Source organism: Fundulus heteroclitus, chromosome 18 (assembly GCF_011125445.2).
Source record: "Fundulus heteroclitus isolate FHET01 chromosome 18, MU-UCD_Fhet_4.1, whole genome shotgun sequence".
Taxonomy (NCBI): Eukaryota; Metazoa; Chordata; class Actinopteri; order Cyprinodontiformes; family Fundulidae; genus Fundulus; species Fundulus heteroclitus.
The window spans coordinates 31,374,963-31,396,770 of record NC_046378.1 but is presented as its reverse complement, the minus strand read 5'-3'; the positions used below and the strand labels follow the sequence as shown (position 1 = coordinate 31,396,770).

The 21,808-nt window shown below is 38.5% G+C and overlaps 2 protein-coding genes across 9 annotated transcripts in view; both read right to left on the bottom strand.

Annotated features, from left to right (window-relative positions):
- The window catches only part of nbeab (neurobeachin b), a 321,077-nt gene extending 307,388 nt beyond the window's left edge, over positions 1–13,689 (bottom strand). For both annotated transcript variants that reach the window (XM_036149598.1, XM_036149596.1), the window contains exon 1: positions 13,343–13,689. In XM_036149598.1, the coding sequence (XP_036005491.1) occupies positions 13,343–13,603 (261 nt within the window). In that variant the 5' untranslated portion in view covers positions 13,604–13,689. The remainder of the gene's footprint in view (positions 1–13,342) is intronic.
- Positions 13,690–16,231: 2,542 nt separating this feature from the next.
- stard13b (StAR-related lipid transfer (START) domain containing 13b) overlaps positions 16,232–21,808 on the bottom strand; it is a 111,358-nt gene continuing 105,781 nt past the window's right edge. For all 7 annotated transcript variants that reach the window (XM_036149660.1, XM_036149659.1, XM_036149658.1 and 4 more), the window contains 9 exons: positions 21,574–21,744; positions 21,146–21,305; positions 19,796–19,994; positions 19,486–19,699; positions 18,999–19,113; positions 18,664–18,885; positions 17,466–17,683; positions 17,206–17,382; positions 16,232–17,095 (listed from right to left, as the gene is read on the bottom strand). In XM_036149660.1, the coding sequence (XP_036005553.1) occupies positions 16,978–17,095; positions 17,206–17,382; positions 17,466–17,683; positions 18,664–18,885; positions 18,999–19,113; positions 19,486–19,699; positions 19,796–19,994; positions 21,146–21,305; positions 21,574–21,744 (1,594 nt within the window). In that variant the 3' untranslated portion in view covers positions 16,232–16,977. The remainder of the gene's footprint in view (positions 17,096–17,205; positions 17,383–17,465; positions 17,684–18,663; positions 18,886–18,998; positions 19,114–19,485; positions 19,700–19,795; positions 19,995–21,145; positions 21,306–21,573; positions 21,745–21,808) is intronic.

Genomic DNA, 21,808 nt, shown 5'->3' with positions numbered 1-21,808 from the left:
TGAATAAGCTATCCTGGTAGCAGGCTATCATGTTAGCGCCTGCTACCATGATAGCCTATATGCTATCATGGTAGCAGGCGCTTCATTATTAACATGTCGGCCACCAAAATACTCTTACCTTGACTTGATGTCGCTGGAATTGGGTCAGGATGTTCTTCGGTTGGGCCCTTTCCTCCGACAAAATGCTTGCTACATACATAGCTCTCAACTCTCACGCATTGACCGTGTGACACACGCATTTCATCAATTGCACACGCTCACACGCATTACTTTGAAAATCTCAATCTTACAATGAAAGTCTCACTCTTGAAACGCACGCGTCCGGACGCTTCACGTCATGGCGGAACCAATTTGCGGTACAATGGTTTCCGCACGTCCAGTAGTAGTGGTAACACAGCTGCAAGGACCGTCGTCGCGCAAACTAGGTTCCCTCATCCAAAGTGAAGCACTTGTACGGTCCGTGTTGTGTGTGAATTAAGTGGTAAGTCGTGATGTGTTATTAAAGTCCGTCTAAAATAGTGACCGTCTTGAATCGACCAACAGCACCCCCCCACCCCCCCCGCCCCCCCGTTGGACCGTCTTCAATCGAACAACAGCCCCCCCCCCCCCCCCGTCAACAATCTCACTCTCAACAATCGTCAAAAGTTGAGAGGTATGCTAGATATGTACTTGAATTTGGTAACTTTTTCTGGGTTGAACTGTTGTATAGGCCGACCGCCCCGGTGTTCCAAACATACACATTTCTCCTTGGCAGTCTTGAAGAAAACATCCTTCATATGCGGCCGATCAGCGTACCTCGAGTCGCTGTTGCACGTTCCATAGCAACAATGTTTAAAAACCATGGTCTTAGATTTGGAAAAAGCAGTCGTTTAACGAGTAAAACCTAGGCTAACGCACGTCTCTTTTAAAGCAAAGCGGTTTCAGGAGTTTGCCCCACTGCGTACCACGTGATGTGACGTCATTGTGACGTTGTGTTTCTAAAAATAGCTCGCGCGCGGTACCGCATTAGAGGGTTTCTTTTGGAGTATTGCCTTGTTTTTCTTTAAAGTAACTTTTTGACTTCTATTGTATTACATGGTTTATTTTGCAGACCATTTTATTATATAGAGGAGTTCGTAAATCAGATTAATAATTTTATTTTTGTTTTTCTGTTTAGCTTTCATGTGTTTTACTTTTCCCTGTTTAATTGTGGTTTGGTCCACTCAAGTGCAGGTGTGTTTCCACTTGATTATAAAACAGTGAGCTCTTGGAAGCTCAGGAGGAAGAAAAGAGAAGTGTTCAGAATCTTTTTGCAAATAAAAGTCATCAGAATCTGGAACCGTTGACTGAGGCTGTTTCTTCGGTTCACCTTGCTGACGCTTGACCTCACTATCTTACACCAGGTTTACTGGAAATATAAAAAAATAAATCTGCACAGATGTAGTAACTTTTAAATATTATACACCTGACATGCTTCAGAAATTTGTCAGCTGTTACAACATTTGGTAGCACCTATGGTACAGTACTAGAATTTGCTGTGGAACTTGTCTTTAGAGGTTCTATAGGGTTCTTTCCAATACAAATGTGATAGTGTTATTTGGTAGTCAATAACACTATGATCATATTTTTTTCTTAATCACTTCCAAATTAACAAATAGTAGGCAGTTCAGAAACAATTTCCAAAAAAAACCAACAAAGTTTACTTTAAGAGGGGGGGGGTGTATGATTGCACAGTAGGCAAGGAGCAGGGTATAGAAAAAAAAGAGGATTCAAGTAACTTTGTGACTGGAGTTAAGCCGCTCTGAAGACAAACATAGGCACAACCCCAATACTTGTGGTGTAATTATAAATATAGTCTTTTTCAATTGTAGAAAATAATTAGATTTTATTATACTCTGCAAACTAAAAAAAGTGGAAAGAGTCTATGTTGCGTTAGAATTATAGTTTTATGTTTTACGGTTGGTTATTTTTCAGCCGTTTCTCTTATTTATCTAAATTTGTCCTGTGAGACATTTGAGATGAAGCTTTGATTCAAAGATGTCTTTTTATAATTACTTTATGAAAAGAAAAACATATCAAGATAAATATATATTGGGAATCAGCCTCAAAATATCAAGATATCATTTTTGGTCCATATCGTCCAGCCTTACCTGAAAGCAACTTGCACTTTCTTTCTTCATCGCACTGTAGCTGAATAAGAAGCCTTAATGTTCCCAAACAGTAAACTTGAGAAATTGGCAGTAGTCTTCTATGTAAAGTTTTGTTTTGGTTTCATTTTTAAAGCTGTGAAATGAACCGTAGCACTTACCTTTTTTTACATAAACATTCTGCATGTATTTTCAGGCTTGAAACCATGCTGCATTTGTTCGGTATGCAATGCATTCAGAAATGGAAGAGCTGTACCGAAAATCTTGCAGGCTTACATTTCACAAAAAAAATAAAATAAAATACATTCCTATTTCTAAAAAGGGGCAGATTAATGACAATTTATCCTGCCAGGCTTCAAGAAATGAATTCAATGGCGAGATAAGATTCACACCAGTTTATGTCTGGCATGGATGAGATCTTGGTACACTATGGTAAGATAATCAAACAAAGTCAACAAACATTTGGCTGTACAAAAAAACATGTTGCCCTCTTCAAGAGTAGTCTTCACAAGATTTTCATTTTCAAAAACGCTCCAATTTGTTCATGTCAGTTTGAAGCTTGCCAGTTATGGGTAATGGAGATAGATGCTTTATCCACATGCCTTACATTTTTAACAGGCACTTTTCTTCTCCCTTTCCAACACAGCCTTTACAGATGGCTCAGTGTAAGAAACCATCTGGCAAATCTATTTAACCATTTGTTCATTTTAGGAGCTCATAGATAAGAGTGATGGGACACAGAGGGATGGGACTGTATATTTAAAATAAAGCATGAGGTGTTTGCCTTGGTCGACGAGTTTCTTTGCTTGTCATTCACACCGCTGTTCAAAACACATTTAAATAACAGTGTGCAGGATGATGAATTAGAGGCCATCAAAAAGATGGAATTTTCTGCATTAAACTTCTATACTTGAAAAAAGGAGAAAGAGAGCAGACAGTAAGTGACAAACAATAGTAAGGATCCAGGTAGAATGTGTCAAGAGAGATAGGACATATAAATGGTGTCTTCATTTATGTGTCCTTCTGCACATTAAGCTGTCTCAGTATCAATTGTAATCCAAATCCCCAACTCTAAGCCCTTCATTATCTCTCATTTCAGCCACATTAAATCTGTCCGTGATCGCACTCTTAAAGAGTCCATATCCTTTAATACCAGCAAGAAATGGAAATATCTCAGCTGCTGCGACAAATATATTTCCGAATTTATGCTCAATTATCACAACTGAAGCCTTCACTAGACTTCTATATGTTACGTTAACAGGATGAACTCTGCTCGGCTGTCCTTTAACATGCGCTGATAAAGTACATGCCGGTCAACAGAGGAATATCACGTCAAAACCAAAGGGACTGAAGTGTAAATGAAAACATAACATATTCAAAACAGAATCATGGTATCAACAATGCCTGCTTTGTCAGGCATAAATACAGAAATCTGTATTCACAACACACATCATTAACTGCCTAGTGGCTCATGTGCCAGAGAGGAGGATAAATCTGTCACTTCCTTTAATATGGACCTCATGCCTCACGGTGCACCAGTTGAGTTGGCTTTCTTCTACTGCATGTGTTCTGTCACAGGAAGAAAAACTGTTCTGCCTCTCTACTGAGAAGCCACAACGACACTGAACAATTTTTTAATGTATTTGTTGATGCCTTGCAGCGGAGCACTATGATCACATTTTTGCACACATTATACAAGAGGGAGGCGCCAAAATGTTCCATTTCATGACAAAATCCCAAAGCCTATTTCTGCTCTTTTGTCCCATGTGACAAAGTTGACAACGTGGTGCATCCAATACTAAATAAATAGAACAGATGTTGCAACCTTAAATTAGGGCTACAGCTATTGATTATTTTAGTAAATCCATTAATCTACCATTTTTTTATTGATCTAAAAAGATACACTTAGTAAATTAACATGTCAATAAACAAGCGCTGTGAACTTAGAACACAACATTCATTGCACATTGTAAATGACAAAACATTTACAATGAATAAAACAAAAATGGAAATCAATGCTCACAATTCAAATGTATGTATGTATGTATGTATATATATATATATATATATATATATATATATATATATATATATATATATATATATATATATAAAATAGTTTCAGCCCCACCTTAAATATTACCCCCCAAATGCTTTCTATTTAAAACTGCATTACTGTGGAAGAATTATAGTCTTCATTTGTAACAGACAAGCAATCTGCACAACGCTTTTTATTAAATAATTACAAAACAGAGGACAAACTAAAACCCCAGAGTGTTTACTACTGCATGCTCTATTGTCTTTTCATACCTAATGACATTCTTGTTCTTAGAGACTGGAGAGGATACAGGTGTGGAAAATCAAATTCATGACACGAAGATACATCTGACAAGTAATTTTTTTTTTTTGGTTAACCACATCAAAGAGCAAAGAAGACAGCTATAATGCTCTTCACTGACTTAATCAAACTGTGCATTACCCTTGAGCAATTAAAAGAAAAGTTAGACTCCCATGGAGAACTTGTCATTTTAGTGAGCCATCGTAGATCAGACAGGCTGAGATCAAAGTTAACAGTTCAACCATTTAAAAGTGTCCATCATTTAGTCATCACCACAAATACAAAATAAGAAAAGGTGTGGTAATATTTAAGAGAACATTTTCTGATCATAACTGTGGATTGTGGAACTATCTGCGGATTGTTAATAAAGACAGACAGGTGCTGACAAGATTATATAAGGTAATACAGTTAAATCTACTTTCATATCCAAATTTTCCTTCAACAAAAAGAACAATTACTTTTAAAATCAATATATTTCTTTGCCTTTTTTTTTTACAAATGTCACCTTTTTCCTTGATATCACTGTTTACTTGTTAACAAGTTTAATTAAATCAATAAAAAAAAAATTGACATATTTATTAAACACAAATTAAAAAGCTTTATTTATATTTCACTTCAATAACCATAGCGTAATTCTGATCTAGACAGAGATGTTATCTACTCCAGCAGTGCGATGCTTTGCTTGTGTTCAATCTCTCCAATGATGGGAACACCCTGCTGCAGTGTTGTCTCTCTTCTGTGCGAAGCAATATGAATTAGGCCTCCATGATGATCTAAGATGTAGCTCATCTCCATAGAAATGAGCATAGAGCGCCTGGCAGGTAGGCTGAGATGTTGACAACTCTTACCTCCACTTCCAAACCATAGAAATCTAAGAAAAATCTACTTACTCATACTTTAGTATTTGTTTTATATGTAGACAGGGTTAGGGATTTGTTTTCCCCTCAGGTTTAGATCAATAATTATCATGTTTAGAGCTGTCAAATGTGGACTGGATCATTAAAACATTGAATAAGAATTTTCTAAAACGCTATTTCATCTATGAATATTTATTTTATTCGACAAAAACAAAACAAAAACAAAACTTTGAACAAAAAAAATACATTCATCACTTTTTGGCACATTTCCTGAACGGCTCTAATCACATCCATTAGAAAAAAACATTGTACTTCAGAAATAGCTTAGCTTAGGGAAACTAAAATAACTATCAGACATTAACTATAAGTTATTTAAAATCCTGTTAAACATTTTTTTTTAAATCGTTACTTTGTGAAATATCACATGCTAAACATAAATACAAATGCTGAGATTTCATTGCTTTTCTTTTGCACCTGGACAACTGGAATCTGAATCAAAATTGCTGTACAATGCTACAAATACATTTGTGTGTGATAAATTACCACCATGAGCAAAGACAGTAAACATTTAATGGTTATGTGTTACCGAATTTGCGATTGGATGAATTTAAATCTAAGCACAAAAAACACTGACAGTCATGTACTTCAGTGCAGATGTCTGTGACAGATGGAAGAGATAAAAACGAACATGGGTCCTGTTCATTATGCAAGTGTGCATAAGGTTTTACTGTTTGCTGGTTTTATGTTCCTTTATGGGACATGTTTTATGTTCAACTCTAAAGCATTTGTTACAGTAACATTTTTATATGAGAAATCCATAAGGTACAATGGTTAAGACATACAAAATGTTTTTGACTGGTAAACGTTCCAAAAGCACTCAACATAAAGGTATATCAGGAACTCTTTGGCAATTGATTTGAGGAATTATCCATCATTCACTTCATAACTACACACCTTTTGGGCTAATAAATATAGATTATAACGTTGTATTGGGAAAAAGTGGAATTCAGTAAAATAAAAACAGAAAAGGTGGATTTTTGGAAAATAATATAACAGATTTCACAGGGTGCTACTTTGGATGGTCAGGTGAAGTAATTAGAAACTAAGTTGCTTAGTTGCGAAAACAACACATTAAACCATGTTGTTTAGACAGAGTATTGTCTTTTCTTTTTTTTTTCTTTAAGCAGTTGTTGGATAGACTAACCATAACCTGGAGGTTTATGTTTGCAATGAATCCAAAGCATAAAGACATTAACAATGTTCAGTTAAGAATTTGTTTAGTCGTATTGTATCACAAAATTGCCTTTTCTGTGTTTTCAGTCTCCCAGCATACATTGCGGATAAGAACATTTGTCAAACCAGTTTAACAATTTTGATGACAATATTTACATTCCTTATTCCTTTACCCTTTGCTGTGTTTTACTGTCTCAAAAAGAGCATTGTGGTTTCAAGCATACTTTAAACTAATTCTTATTTAGAGAAATGTCTGATGAAGACAATCCTATATGTGCCAACTGCTATCAGAAATCCTTTGAAAGAACACAGAATAGGGGATATTAGAAATGTTTGAACCAAACAAAAAGGCATAAAACCGCAGATAAAAAGGAAAATGTCATAATCGTTATATGACGAACAAATGGTTTGATTAATAAATCATCAATCAGAAGAGATAGAAAATGTAATTATCAACCGGAGTCATCTCTGAGTCAGTCAATATCATTGTCACCTCTTTCAACAAGACTTTTCACATATTTCATCATCCTGAGCTGTGGCATAGCAGCACATTTCTATCAAGAAACTAGAAAAAGTATTAAAACATAAAGTTCCCACAACCAGGAGTTAATGGTTCTCTTCGGAACATTCTCCCACTGAGCTGGAAGATGCTTCCCGGGATGAGCCATGACATTTATTTAGGCAGCAGCCAAATAATATACTATTGGTATCTCTCTGGGGTAGCAACGCGTGAGTGAGCAGAACGAATGAACATAGCAAGAGGGGAGCGAGACCAAAGGGGAAAACAAAGATAACAGACTTACGGGCTTTGCAAAGTCATCTGACATCACTCTGTAGCATTTCCTAAAGGCACTGATGGGTATCCTTAAATCAAAAGATTCTGTGCTCAACAGCCCAACATACCAGAGCGTTGAAATTCAATGTAAACTTGCCTAAAATGGACATATCCTGCAATTTCCACTTTTCTTAGCCCTTAAAGGTGTTATGTTGTGCACTTGGAGATTCTAAGAGTGCAGAAAATTTGAATGTAGTCTCTCCAGGTACTGCATATATATATATATATATATATATATATATATATATATATATATATATATATATATATATATATATATATATATATATATATATATATTTATGATCTGTGTGGGCCATATTTTTCAAGTCTTTCAGTTTTCCCTGTTTTCTTTTACATTTTTTGAACTATCATGTCACAGTATTTGCTGCGGAACTGTTAAACAAGGTCAGTGACCTCCAGCTTACCGGTCTGAGCCGCTATTTTTATTTCTCCGGGCGATTTTGTAGTCAAAGCTGAAGGATGCCGAAGCTACAAGTGGATAAGTCATCGGTTGTTCATTACACTGTCGACCAACATACTACAGAAATGGCCAAACCGGGGTTAAGAAGAACACTCTGTGACCTGGAGGGGGGAGGGTGTAAAGTGCCTAATTTAGATTTAAAATGTAACTCACCCCCGTACCAGAGCCTCAAGTATGAGAGACCATTCTCACACTTGATAAATGTGCAGGGATGACGCCAAAAAAAAATCCATTTTGCTGTTTTTATTTTGTATATTCTGTAGTTTTTTTTAAACTACTAATGCAATACACCTGAGCTTGGATTTTCAAGAGACCAATTATATTTACAGACAGAGCAGAGCACAGACAGTGCAATCCTTTACTTTGTCCTTGACTGAGGACAAGGAAATGCATTATCGGCATGTCCCTGAGTCAATTGACAGCTGAAAGAAATTACTTTTAAACAAACAAATTTGCAGAGCGTCGGAATTTCAATTTTCCTTCAAATCCTAAGAAGATTATCATAAATTAGATCAGAGGACAGGAAAATGTGATTGGGGGAAACCGAATGGCTTCAAACTGAATAAACTCAACAGAGGAGGCACAGTGTTTGCTTTACTACTCCCCTCCAATGCAAGTGTTTTGAATTGCAAAGAGTAAAAAAGGCTCGGTGAATGAAGAATTCATCAATGTACACACTGCTATTCCTAATTAATGTAGACTTTCATTCATTATTACCATACACAAACTACACCAGGTGGTACAATGACAACATTAAAATGAGGCTTAATTGCTCCATGTAGGTGCTCCATAATCTTTTATTAACCTGGCCTGCACAGGGGTATGAATTCAAAGAGCGACAGCATATCAGCAAAACACGAGGCTCGGGTTTTCAATTAATGAAACATCTACTTAATTGCTCGATGCAATGTATCTGAAAGCGGCAACAACGGCCCAAGCTCGGCAGCGTGGCGCGTGTCACTGCTGCGGCGTGAACCCCGAACATGGCCAAACAGAGAACGCAAGACGATTTCAAACGTTCAGAGTACAAATGCAGTCTGCGGCATATTCCAAAACCGTTAGCAACGACAGTGAGGAAATAAAACCTGACACTTATAAAACTGTAACAGGACATATCGATCTAATAATGACCAGAGTGTGGCTGACTGAAGAGGAGCAGATCTGCCAATCACAGCTTACAGCAACTTAAAGAACACAAACAAATGCAAGACTCCCGCAATATGCCCGTGCTTTTTTTTTAATCTAATATGCATGGCCTCTCTGGACCTCAGCTGGAACACAACCACTGTACTGGTTAATGTGTAACCAAATGGAATATAATCAGTGGGAGCATTTTCAATTCAGCAAATGATTACATAGCTAATTTCAATCTATTTACTATGACCCTATATTACAAGCACAACTGCAAACACTGCATCTAATAAAATGCAAAAGCTGGTCAGAACAGTCGCATCGAATGACACAAACTGCGCCTTCATTTATATTAGTGTAATGAAAATGTAAACTGTTTCTTAATATTGATTCTGTTTTGTTTGAGATGCATTATTATAGATAAAATGTTACTAGAAATAAAAAAAACCTCTTGCTACGACTGTAAAACTTTCTGTTTCTTTTCATTTTTAATCGCGATGGTTTATTTCTTAAATAAAGCAAGTCAACTCAATCTAATTATACAGACAGATTGGTCAAAATGTTTTCTTTCTAAGGAACAAAATGCTTTACTTGAAATGAATGTAAAAGAAAATCCACTTGCAGTTTTCAACAGCATGTTTGCCACATTGTGGCTGCTTGTGCCAACATAAATTCCTCTGGAAGGTTACAAAACTCAAAAGAAATCTGAAGGGTGTCAGCTTTGACTTGGCCTTTTTTTTATACGCTTTATTTTAATTGAATCAATATCAAACTTGTACACGTTGATTTTACGTTGAAACTAAAACGCTGGCAGGGAGGCAGAATAGCCTAAAAGTGTTTTGTGATAATTCCTGACAGGAAAATCTAGGATAAACATGTTTTTGGAAAAAAATTGAAGAGGAACTCTATATTAAATAACAGGATCACAGAAAAGTACCGGTGAAGGTTGCAGACTCCTATTTTATATTTAAAGAATCCTATTTATAAAGCAAAACATCTGAGTTTGAACATGAAGATGCCGGGTCCCTGATGAGAATCATTTTTCAGTTAAACGTTCTCACAGATCGATCAATTATAATGGCATTTATCTTCAACATATTTTCTAATCTTGTAGAAAACTGTTAGTCCAGGCAATATGGTAACGGTATGCACTTTTGTGAAAACAAATAAATCAATAAGCAATATTTAAATGGCGCATGTTTAAATCAGGATCCTAATAACGTTTTCAGATGGAGCAGAAATGGATTACTTCATTTTCCTACAGAATACAGCCTATGATTTACAGAATACAGATTAAGACTCGGATCCTTCAGACAAATTTGAAAACTGGCCTAAACCTGTATGGGGGGAAATTAAAAAAAAGCACAAAAACTTATGTTTCTCAAAGAATTGGTCATAATTGTCTTTGCATGACATACTCATTTTTTTTCTTCTTTTTTTCAAAGCTCAAGGTGTGATGTAAAATTTGTTAGGCAATTTAGAAGAAAAGGCAGACAGAATAACCAATCTGATCTGGTCTGACAATTACAGCACTACCTAAGTCTTCCGTTTCTTGGACTGAGGTCAAGCTTCTCCTGCCCAGCAGAGTCTAATCGCCCAGATATCCGCAAACAAAAAGACATCTGAGATTTCATAACCCATGTTTGGATGTGCAATTGTGTCACCGCCATCACGCTTTTTTTTCTTTCATCTTTTAATCATCTGAATCATCATACGACGGAGTGCGATTTCCTGTGAAAGCAGCAACACAAAGTGTGAAGGGGCAAGCAAGGTGTCAGTGACTCCAGCTACTGCGGCACAGCTCTCATGTCTGAACATGCCGAGGGCTACAATTTGTTCTGCTCCACAAAGTGGGTCTCTGTTGAGCTAGAACAGGTTGTAATTAATCTCTAGTGTGCTAACAAGGAGAGGGCAACTATTGCAAACAGACTAGTGCTCCTGCAGATGGTCAAAACACAAGGTGGGAACTTATTTTTATCATATTTTCATTTGATGTTAGATTGCAATAAAATAACAAAACAAAATCAGCATGAAAGTTCTGGATTCTAATCCATCATAATCCAATTTGGAGTCAATAAGCTGCATCATGTGAAATTGTATTAACAATTGTATGCTCCGATATTAATCTTTATTAAACATTTAGGAGTAGTTACAAATGATAAAACAACAAGAAGGCATGGGCCGGTAACAAAGTGCATCAATGTGTTAAAAATGCACAGTTCCAAAACTGCTCAAATTTACTGCCATGCTGTTCTTCAGGTTTAATGTGATTTTAATGAGATGCCAGAGAAGGTAATCAGAGTTTTTTGTGGCTATATGCTCCATAGAGTAGAACTGCTTGCTTTCAACTGCCAGTCAGAAGGCAGAAAGAGGGCATCTCATCACAGGCTAATCGCTCCCATGCCACGCCACACTTTGCTTGAATTACTGCATCCAACCAAGTATTGAGTGCACTTTCTGCACTGTGTGTGAACATACTTTCCAGCAGGCTGACTTTTTTTTATATGTATATAAAAAACAAAATCCACACTTACCACTCTCGTGTAATATTCATATTCAATTTTTCTGAAAGAGAGTGTTGGATTGTCAATAGCTCTAAGTGATAAGCATCAGTGTTAACATAAGGACATGTTTGAAATAGCTCACTCGGTGTGCAATGGATCTGACTATGGGTTTCACTGTTTGAATTGTATTACTGCAGCAAGTTATGTTTTCAGTGATAGACTAATTTACTGAAACGCAGCAGTATATTCATGAGAACATTTATTCAGCTCTTCCAGTATAATGCTTCTTAAGCGTTAAAAAACACGAACAAATGGGTAACTAAATAACCTTAACTTAAAGTAAGTGAAAGGTAAATGTAACTGAATGGCTGTCTTTAAGGGAAAATAGACTGCTGGAATCTGCTGGATTTCCCTAGATATTAATCTTTTTCACCAATCTGTTTGTATAATTTGACTTTGTAAAGTGCCTTGAGATGACATGTGGTGTGAATTGGCGCTATATAAATACAATTTTATTGAATTGAACAGACCGAGCATGAAAGCTGTGCATAAATTCTACATGCATATACACGGCATGGCCGGTTACCAGTATCAAGGTATGCCACAGTTTTTTAAACATTAAGATAACAGCTCTGCTACAATTTTCTATCATTCAGGTTCTATAACTTAAAATGCTTCTGAGCGGATGCAAGAGATAGTGCTGAAGTGATGGATTTTCTCCAACGTACTCTCCTGTTGCTACACACTGCCAGTTAGCTGGCTGAAAAAAAAAGGATTTGGTCACAGGGAAGAGGAATTTTGCTCCTTAGAAATGTATCTGGTCATACAAAACACAGACAGTTCTGCTGTAAAAACTAAAGGATGATACCCCGATTTAGTAGTTCCCCTTACTCGCCTGTTGCTGTGCACTGCCAGTTAGCTGGCTTAAAAAAAGGTTTTGGTCACAGGAAAGAGTAATTTAGCTCCTTAGAAATATTTCTGGTCATACAAAACACAGACAGTTGTGCTGTAGAAACTAAAAGAGAGACATCCATCAACCTTGAGGTAACTGTGCTTTGAAACTACCGTTGTGAAGGAGCCGGTGATGCAGACGGCCTTGACTAACCAGCTAGACTTGTAAAACTTGAGCGTCTTAAAAGGCAAATGATTCAGCGCAATAACAATTTTGATGTCTCGAAAATCAAAACAACAATAAATAAATGTCATAGATAACAGAAATATAACCATCGTAATCCAAATGTCAGATCGTTTTAACAGCAGATAGCTTTTATGTTAATTAAAAGTAACGTCATATTACACATTTCGTATGTCTCTACGTCTTGGTTTAAATGCTGTTCAAACGGGGGTATTTTTTACCCTGGGTTGTTGTAGCTACCCTGAGAATCTCATAGCAGCCCAGTCCTATTACAAGTGTTGCAGCAAACAGACTTGCTGCGTACAGCTGCAGCCTGATGGCATATTGTGACCCTCACATCATGACCCCTTCAATAGTCCTTTATCTCCAATACAAGCACTATTGAAATCCTAAGAAGTGATCATTTGATTTTGTAATAAACGTAACCTCTCTGAAACAAGTAGCAGAAAGTCATGGACTTTCTCAAGTTAACAACTTCAGAAATTACAAATTCTTTTTTTTCCCCTTCCTCCTACAACCGCCTGCTTCAGACCGGTGACTCTAATTTCTATCCGTGTTTAAATCTACTCTCGCCAATGTCATTTCCACAGGCTGCGCGTCAGAAGAACATGCACTGACGTGCAAACATCGCTTTGGAGCATCATGTGGACGTGAGCAACAATGTCCAGTCGCGGAGGAGACGGCGAGCAGGGCGCTTACCAGATTCAGCACCGTTTCCACGATGTCCCGGTTGGAAACCTCGCCGACCTGGATGAGTCCAACGAGAACAGCGAATTTCATCTTGATATTCCGGATGGGGACCGAAGGGTTGAGCATTCCAGCCGGCAGGACCACAGAACCCGAGCCGGGCATCATCGTCGCCTTCCCGGCGGACGCGGCGCGCTGCCCGTGACCCGGAGGAGGCTGACGGTCCGAGAGCGACAGCGAGCCCGGCATTGTCACCGGTTTCTCGCTTGTCATCTCCACGCCAACCCTGAGGTTTAAGAAAAAGAGTGATCAGCGCGCTCTCTCTCTCTCTCTCTCTCTCTTCCCCTCTCTCTCCCCCCTCTCTCTCTCTCTCTCTCTTCGTGGTGTGCTTAATTACTGCTTTAGAGCGTTGAGGAGAAAGAGACAGGGACTTGAGAAGCAAGGAGAAAACAGGAGCGAACCCCCAACAGAAGCCCTCTTTCTGTGTGGACACATCCACTCTGGAGAGTTCGGCTGAGGGAGTGTGTTGTTGGTACCGGCAGGTTAAGCGAGCTGACTGACCTGCGCTGTGAACACAAAGCTGTGTGCGTGTGCGTACGTGCGTGCGTGTGTGTGTGTGTGTTAGGATGCGCTTCTCATCTCCGCAGCCGCTGTCACCGCCATGTTGCCGCCCCCTGCCTGCGGTTCCACTCCTGCGCTGGATGGCGCATGGAGCGCGTCTGTGGGTACCCCGTATACGCGTCCCGGTGGCTTCAACCGGGGAATTTACTGGGCTTTTTAGTTATGTGCCAAAGAAAGCTAATATAAATACGAGTAATCTAATTGTACATAGAACTGTGTTCAATATGCATACCTTTTTTTTTCTTGACAATATAAAACAGGTGGTGTTGATTTTTTCTTAGTAAATGTGAAAAAAAAAAAAGGAGAGAACGCTTGCTAACGAAACAAAAATAGCAGGCAAAAGGTCCCTGGCGCAGGTGCACATGATGACTTCCATCCTGGGTCTTCCAGCGTTTTAAAGGGCACCTGCAATTTACTTACAAACTAATCAATCAACACCTAAATAAGCTCATGGTAAATGGTCTTGGATTCGGAGAATATTGTTCTTAATGGTAATACTTTAATAATCAAAGCTACGCAATTCCATTCAGTTCAATTTTACAGCGCAAGTTCACAACATGCACTTTACAAAGTCAAATTATCCAGACAGATTGGTGAAAACGTTTCCTATCTAAGCAAACCCTGCAGACTGTATTGAGTCTTGACAAGCAACTTCTCCTCCTTGCAGCTGAGTGAGATTTTTTTTTTCTCAAAGTGAGGACTTTGATGTAAAGTGGGGACTGGCAAAAATTACTAAAGGATGTCAATTAGGTTTAGGTGAGGTATAAATTGGTAAAGGTTAGGAAAGAGGCTTTTGTCTCCATAAAGATTAGAGCTAGGGCCAGGGTTAGGCCATAAAGGTTTGAAGATGAATGGAAGTCTTTGGATGGTCCGACTCCTCACTATATACATTAAACAAGGATGGACGTGTTTGTATTTTAAATACAGTGTCTTGCAAAGGTACTCACACCCGTTGAACTTTGTCATATTGTCTTGTTACAACCACTGTAAGCCAGATTTGTGTGCACAAATATTGGTAGTTTTCTCGACAGATTTTCCCACCTGAGCGGTGGATCTCTACTGCTCCTCCTGAGTTACCATAGGCCTCTCGGCTGCCTCTAATAGATTAAAAGTGCTTTATGAGATTGTGGAAGTTTAAAGCTTCTTCATAACTTTAAAGGAGCAATAAGCAATATTTCACCACTAGATGGTGCTTGAGCTCTGTCTGTAGACCAAAACAAGATGTGTGACAAGCTGCGCCTTTCTACCTTCACTCCCTCTGCAACCCGGCCTCTCCCTTCCCTTCTCACTGTTGCCTCCTATGCACATATTTGTAAAAGGATAATAACACATCAAAACAGCTTCATATTTCAGAGGAATATTTCTAGTGAAGAAGTAACAAAACTTTATAACGCTTTTAGCAAGAGAATATTTTGATCTGTTGGGGGCGTTCATTGCTCCTCTAACATTAAGTTCTGGTTATTTAGCAAACTCGTTAATTATGAGCATAATGATTTGATATCGTGGGACTCTGTAGCTCATTCCGGACTGCCTGAATGAAACTTTTAATTCTTTAATCACTAAGAGCAAGTGGAACCGTATATCATAGACAAATAAATAAAGTATTTAATGCTACGTTTTATTATTGATAGAATTCAGTGTCTGACCCTTAAAAGGAAGATAATGTGACACCCCAAGAGATGCTTGGGTCCATTTAGAACCATGACTCTTGCAAGATCAGAAGTCTCCAGAAGTTGTTTGGCTTTGCAATCCACACCTTGAGAGTATGCAGAAAAAAACTCCATTAGATATTCAGTATATAGGATACAATTTTAAGGTTTGCTATAAGAAACTTGTTGGTATTACTTTTTAAAAACTTTTAGAAACAATAGTTTTTAAAATAATACCAGTGTACAAGCTGTTGATGTTCAGAGGCATACATTCCTCTCCATTAAATAGTGAAATTTTCTCTCCCCTCCCATTTCTCACCCAATGCTGTTAGGTAGAACCAGAAATTACAGTTTGGATCATTTTAAAATAAAACTGAATTTCAAACTAATTATCTTTCCCATTGGATGTGTTTCTTTCAAATGCCCAGCAGAGGTCCCTCTAAGCCAGGAGCTGAGTGAATTGTTGTGGTTTCACCAAATTTCATTATTTAAATCTGTTTATCAAACTATCATGATTGTTTACTACCATACGTAGTGTAGGAATGCATTATAATGGAAGACCTGCAAGAAAGTAATCAGATGTCAAGAACAACCTATTGCTTACTTCTTTCATAGCCAATTCACACAAACATTTTATAATAAAAGTAGTTTTATTAAAAAAAAAAAAAAAAAAACAAGACTGAGTCTTGTACCTGACTATAAAAGTCAGCACCATCAAGCAGGTATGATCAAGTCAAACCTTCAGTCATTATTTCCCACAACTATTGGAGGTCATAGTTTGATAAAATTACACATATTCAAAACTGTCATTACATGACCAAAGTAAAACCAGCTTACAATCTTGTACCATGTGTATTAAAAGGAGGCCGACCATGTAGGAATCAAGATATATGAAATTAATAAACATATGTATTATTTACCTGTCCACATATGTACATAATGTACAACGTTTTCTTATTTACAATATTCACACACAGATATACAAACATGAGTGTACATAATTATATTTAAATCTGAACTGAATAACATATGCTTCTCAGAAGCATTTAAGAGCTTGAATGTCCTGGACATCGTAAATAACAATAGTAACAATTACACATTTATATTATTGAAAAATAATTAATTCACAACATGAAGGTAAATAAAATTATACGGTGAAGGACATTGGCAATATAAATAATTTCCCATTGAGTTATAATGCTCAGCACCTAAAAATGTTTTCCTTTGCCATTGTGCAAGTTGAAAGGCTTGAAAATGTTTTCAGAGCAAAACAAAATGTGTCTTTGTTCAGGGGCTCTATCTGCGCCTACATGGGAGCCTTTTAGCAATTATTAAACAGCTCAGTCCTGCTCTCAAGGTTACACAGACATAATAGTATCAGATTTTGGTCTCTGGTCCATCTGTGATCAGCGGCTGAAAGGAGTTGCGGATTCGGGCAGCTTCTGCAGCACAAAGATGACCAAACGCTTTGTTGTACCAGTCTGGAGTCCTTCCCCTGAAATCAAAACCAGATTCTTAATACAACATGCACATTAAAAACCCACAGTCCATGCACTTTTGCTTTAAAAGTCTGAAACTCATATAACATGACAGTTGTTGAATTACTTTAAGTCCACTCTGCAGATGTGAGTTAGTCTTGACTTTCCAGAGCCACAGGGTTCCAATAGGTAGTTTGACTCTAGGATCATAGCTCTGACTCCTCCTATAGGAGGGCAGTCATCATGCTCTATGGACACGGAGACCAATGAGCAAGCACCCTTGGGCAAGTCTGTCCTCCAAGACCTTTGGAGAAAAAAGAAAACATTGAGTATGAGCACAAACTCAAAGCGTTGTGTTTCGTCGTTGTCGCTGCTGTTGTCACTAACCTGAGAACTACAAAGTCCCTGCTGGGATGAGGAGGCATGCGGCTGAGGACATACTGAAACACCTCTGTTTGTTTATCCAGTGTCTCACACACTTTCCACTGAAGCAGGTCCATGTCCCACAGGTGGCGCTCTCGCAGTACTCGGTTTAACACGACAGACGGCGGCGCTTCCACTTCCACACAAACTCGCCAACGTTTTAAAGGGTTTCCATCCCCCACCTGACAAAAAAAAAAAAAAAAAATCAATCAAAACGATAACTTAAAATCATTCTATACATTTTGTTAGATATCTCAAACGGCATCTGTGGCTTGATGGGTTAAGTAGTTGTCTTGCAATGCAAAGGTTGTGTGTTTGATTCCAGCTTCCCCTGTCACATGTCAATTTGCCCCTGGGCAAGGCACTTACACAGCTCATTAGGCACCAAGTTGCCTAATGAGCTGTGTATCGGTGTATGAATAAGTGAGATTGGGCAAGTGTGGTTCTAGTGTAAAGTACTTTGAGTGGTCAGTATGACTAGAAAAGCCCCTTTACCCTTTTAAAGGAAACCACTGCATTTTAGTTTGCTAATTTACTGTGGTAAACAAACACAAGTGTTGGGGCCTGAATTAATTGGACCCTTTGCCAACTCATACTCCGATTTTGTTGTCACACTTTTCCATTTCATCCCTTCCTACTTCCATCTTGTACCATGAACAAACCATTCTGTACCTACTTACTAATCATGGCGTATGTTTATTTTCCTTGGTAGGTATTTTCACAAGGTGTGGAGATAAATAATAAAAATAGTCTACGTTTATTTAACACCCATTCTCCATTTATTCTGGTTTTGATTTACAGTTTTGGTCAGCAAGTTCTAATCAAGCATGGTAGAATATCACCCTTTATCAAAACAAAATAACTGGAAGTAACATCTGGCGCCAGCAAATTTTTTGGGAGAAATGTAACAATTTAATTTTCACGTTTTCATGCTGTTTCAGTGTGTTGTGGAAAATGACTATAAATGGTTGGTTGACCAAGTGGGTGTGAAATGTTCCCCTGGTAGACAGAAAACACCCCGAGGCTGACGGCCTCAGTTCATGCCTGAAAGGAATTGAATGTGAAGCAACCAAAAGTACAAAGGCAGAGGATGTAGAAGGGAAAAACGAACCAGCAACCCAAATTAAGTTTAAAGACAGAAAAAAAAAAAAAAAGCACCGACCTTTTTGTAGTACAGCTCTGTGTTATCAGAACTGTTGCATGACACCCAGTATTTGGACTTTTCTCTGGCCTCTTTAAGGAAATTTTGAAGTCTCCCATCCATATGCGTCTGATAGGTTCCCTCAGCCTCATCCAGCTGTCTGCACAGCTCATCGATTGTCGGTGCATGCAAGTCAGCCTCCACGTAGGAATTGCGCGACTGAGTAACCATTTCATGAGGGATCTGATGGGTAAACCGGATCAGAGGATCAGAGGTAAGACTAGATGCAAGCAAGTACAAGAGAGGGTGTTGCAGCTAGGCATTACGTTCTTGCAACTTTTAATTTCCGGTTGTACCTCAAACAGACGATTGCACTCCATGATCATATGAGCGAGGCCCTGTGTCGCGGCTAAGTTTTCATTCAGGTCCTTCTGGTCCGGCCTGCCTGTGGCATACTTTTTCTGCATGGCCCTAGAGATTGTGGGGAGAGAGAAATGTTCAGACCTGTATAAGTATAAACCATTTCTCCATTCTGTGGGAAACACTTTTAATCCTTTAAAAAAATGTAAACTGATAGATTAGGGAGCTTTGCTTTGTTTGTGCGCTGCGTGATCTCCTAAAACAGCAAGCATAATAAGAGTCTTAACCTTAGTAAAGTGGCACCAATAGCTTAAGCTAAGCGCCCCTAAGGGCCGAGTAATATCTGAATCATTTCATGTTATGATTTAGAGTTAGGAGTTAATAGAATACAGACAAACTATGCTTATTATACAGTTTTTCAGCAAATAATCCAATATGACTGACATCAAATTAGATATATTGCAATAAAGTAAGAGAAATTACTTTGGTGATAGATTGCCTTTCTTCATTATATTGAGGTGAAACAGGGAAGGGGCTAGGCACACCGCAATGTTCATGGGTGTCATCTGATTTTCCTCCACGGAGGAAGTGACGTCGCTGAGAAAACAGAGGAGCGTTTGCAGCACCTCTCGGTTTTCATCCGGCATCAACATGATGGCTGCCTGGGCAGCTTGCAACCTTTGGTCTTTTGGCACATCTGCACATATAAAAAACACAACATTTTACAGTTGCTGTTGGATAGTGAAGGAAGGAGAGCAAAGGGATCGTCTCTAAGAGGGATTGCTGCGCTTACACTGGTATATATGGAGGAAAGTCTCCCCCAGCTTGCTGGTGAGGAGGGGTTCAGGCAGATCCCTGAAGAACTGCTTTACCATGTCAGCCACGTCATAGGCAGACTGATCCTCATAGTTTACATTATCTGGAGAACTTTCATTCATCTGCCTTAGAGCATGAATTCGGGACTTCACCCCAGATTTCCGAAAGAGACCCACCTGGAAGACAAAAGAAAACACTTTCAGCATGGAGACAGAGAGCAACTTTTAGCGCACTGAACTCATTCAGAGCATCGCACATAATTGCATCTCAATGAGTTAGAATATCATGAAAACACTTGTTTAAACGCAACACAAAAAAATTAAATCATACACAAAAGATGTATTCTTCTGTTTGTTAGAAAATTAGAATGTTGGATAAGACAAATGATTACGTTATGGCCATCGTATAGTTCCACATTCATCTAAGCCAGAAATTATTATTGCTAAGGAAAGTTCACAGAGTGCTGTCTCCAGGCAAACTGATGGAAATCTTAATGGAAGAAAGAACTGTGCGAGAAAAGCATGCATTCGTAACATAGATAACAGTAGCCTTCAGTGAAGCAAAGCTCCTTTATGGGTTTGGGGAAAATTCACAAGGTGTGGACCTGCAGCTATACTGCCTGAAAAGCCGCCACCGACAGATGTATCCTGGACAAAAGCTACAGCTGCTGCGTTCCTTCTTTCAAACCCATCCTGTAGCAGAAATTTCAGAAGCGTCCTTCCTGAGCTAAGAGGACTGGACTTCCCAAAGTCCTCCTTTTAGATAAAACTAAAAGGAGTTTTAAGCTGAGTGTGAAACTTCCAGTCAGTGATGATTTGAAGGAGACATGTCCTCTGCTGGTCTCAGCTCGGTGTGACTTACCAAGTCCTAGGTTAGTACGGGTAAACTACCAACTAACTTCTACCAAAAATCTAACCAAAGAAAACCCTCACAGTTCTCTCTGCTAATGTCATTGATAGAGGTGCTAATTTCATTCTTCAGCAGGACTTAGCACATGCCCACACTGCCAAAAGTGCTAATACCTTGCTTACTGACCTCGGTATCACCAATCTTGATTGGCTAGCAAACTTGCCTCAACTCTATAGAGAATAAATGCAATACAGTCATGTGGAAGATAAGGAGACCAAGAGCAAACAAAGCAGATGAGCTGGAAGCCGCTATTAAAGCAACTTTGTCTTCCTGACCATCTCAGCAGAGCCACAGGCTGATCACATGCGTGCCACCCTGCACTGATGGAGTAATTCTTCCAAAATGATCCCTGAGCAAGTTTTGATTGCATTTACCATGCGATAAAGAACATGCATGTTGAGGTTGTGAGGTTACTGACCTGGTCAAGACACTGACTTCTCAGGTATTTCAGAGCCTGCTGCAGGCCAAGCGGCAAGGGCTGTCCAGAGCGCTGCACATTTACTATGAGCGGCACTCCAAACACATTCTTGTCCTTATAGTCCGGTACCTTCATTCTCTTCATAAATTTTGGCACGGACCTTCGAAACAATAATAACAATTGTTATTAATGAATAGTTATTTGTAATGAATAATCTTTGAAAACCTGCAGAATCCACAAGAAATATAAAGATATTCAGTAGGAAATAGTAATAAAGAAAGGAATTATTCCAGGCCCATTAAATTAAACAAGCACAACAACATAGTTTTAAGAAATTTGTGAAAATACAGGTTAACCGATAAAAGAAACAACAACTTCTCACTGATTAATAAGATGTTAAGCATTGCTGGTGTCAGTGTGTCACTTACCAAGTCCAACCATGCTTGTTAGACATGGAATATTTCTCCATGATTGCTGTAAGACGCAGAAGAGAAAACTTCTGTAGCAAACTGAGCTGGCCTGCTGACTGGTTTGTAATTTGTAGCGATGCCAATGAGTGACTTAGGCGATTTGATATCTGAAAGCTGGGCCATCGTAACCTAATGCCATAGGAGAAAAGAAGACATTTTGTTCATAAAAAAAAAAAAAACAGTTCCACTTTGG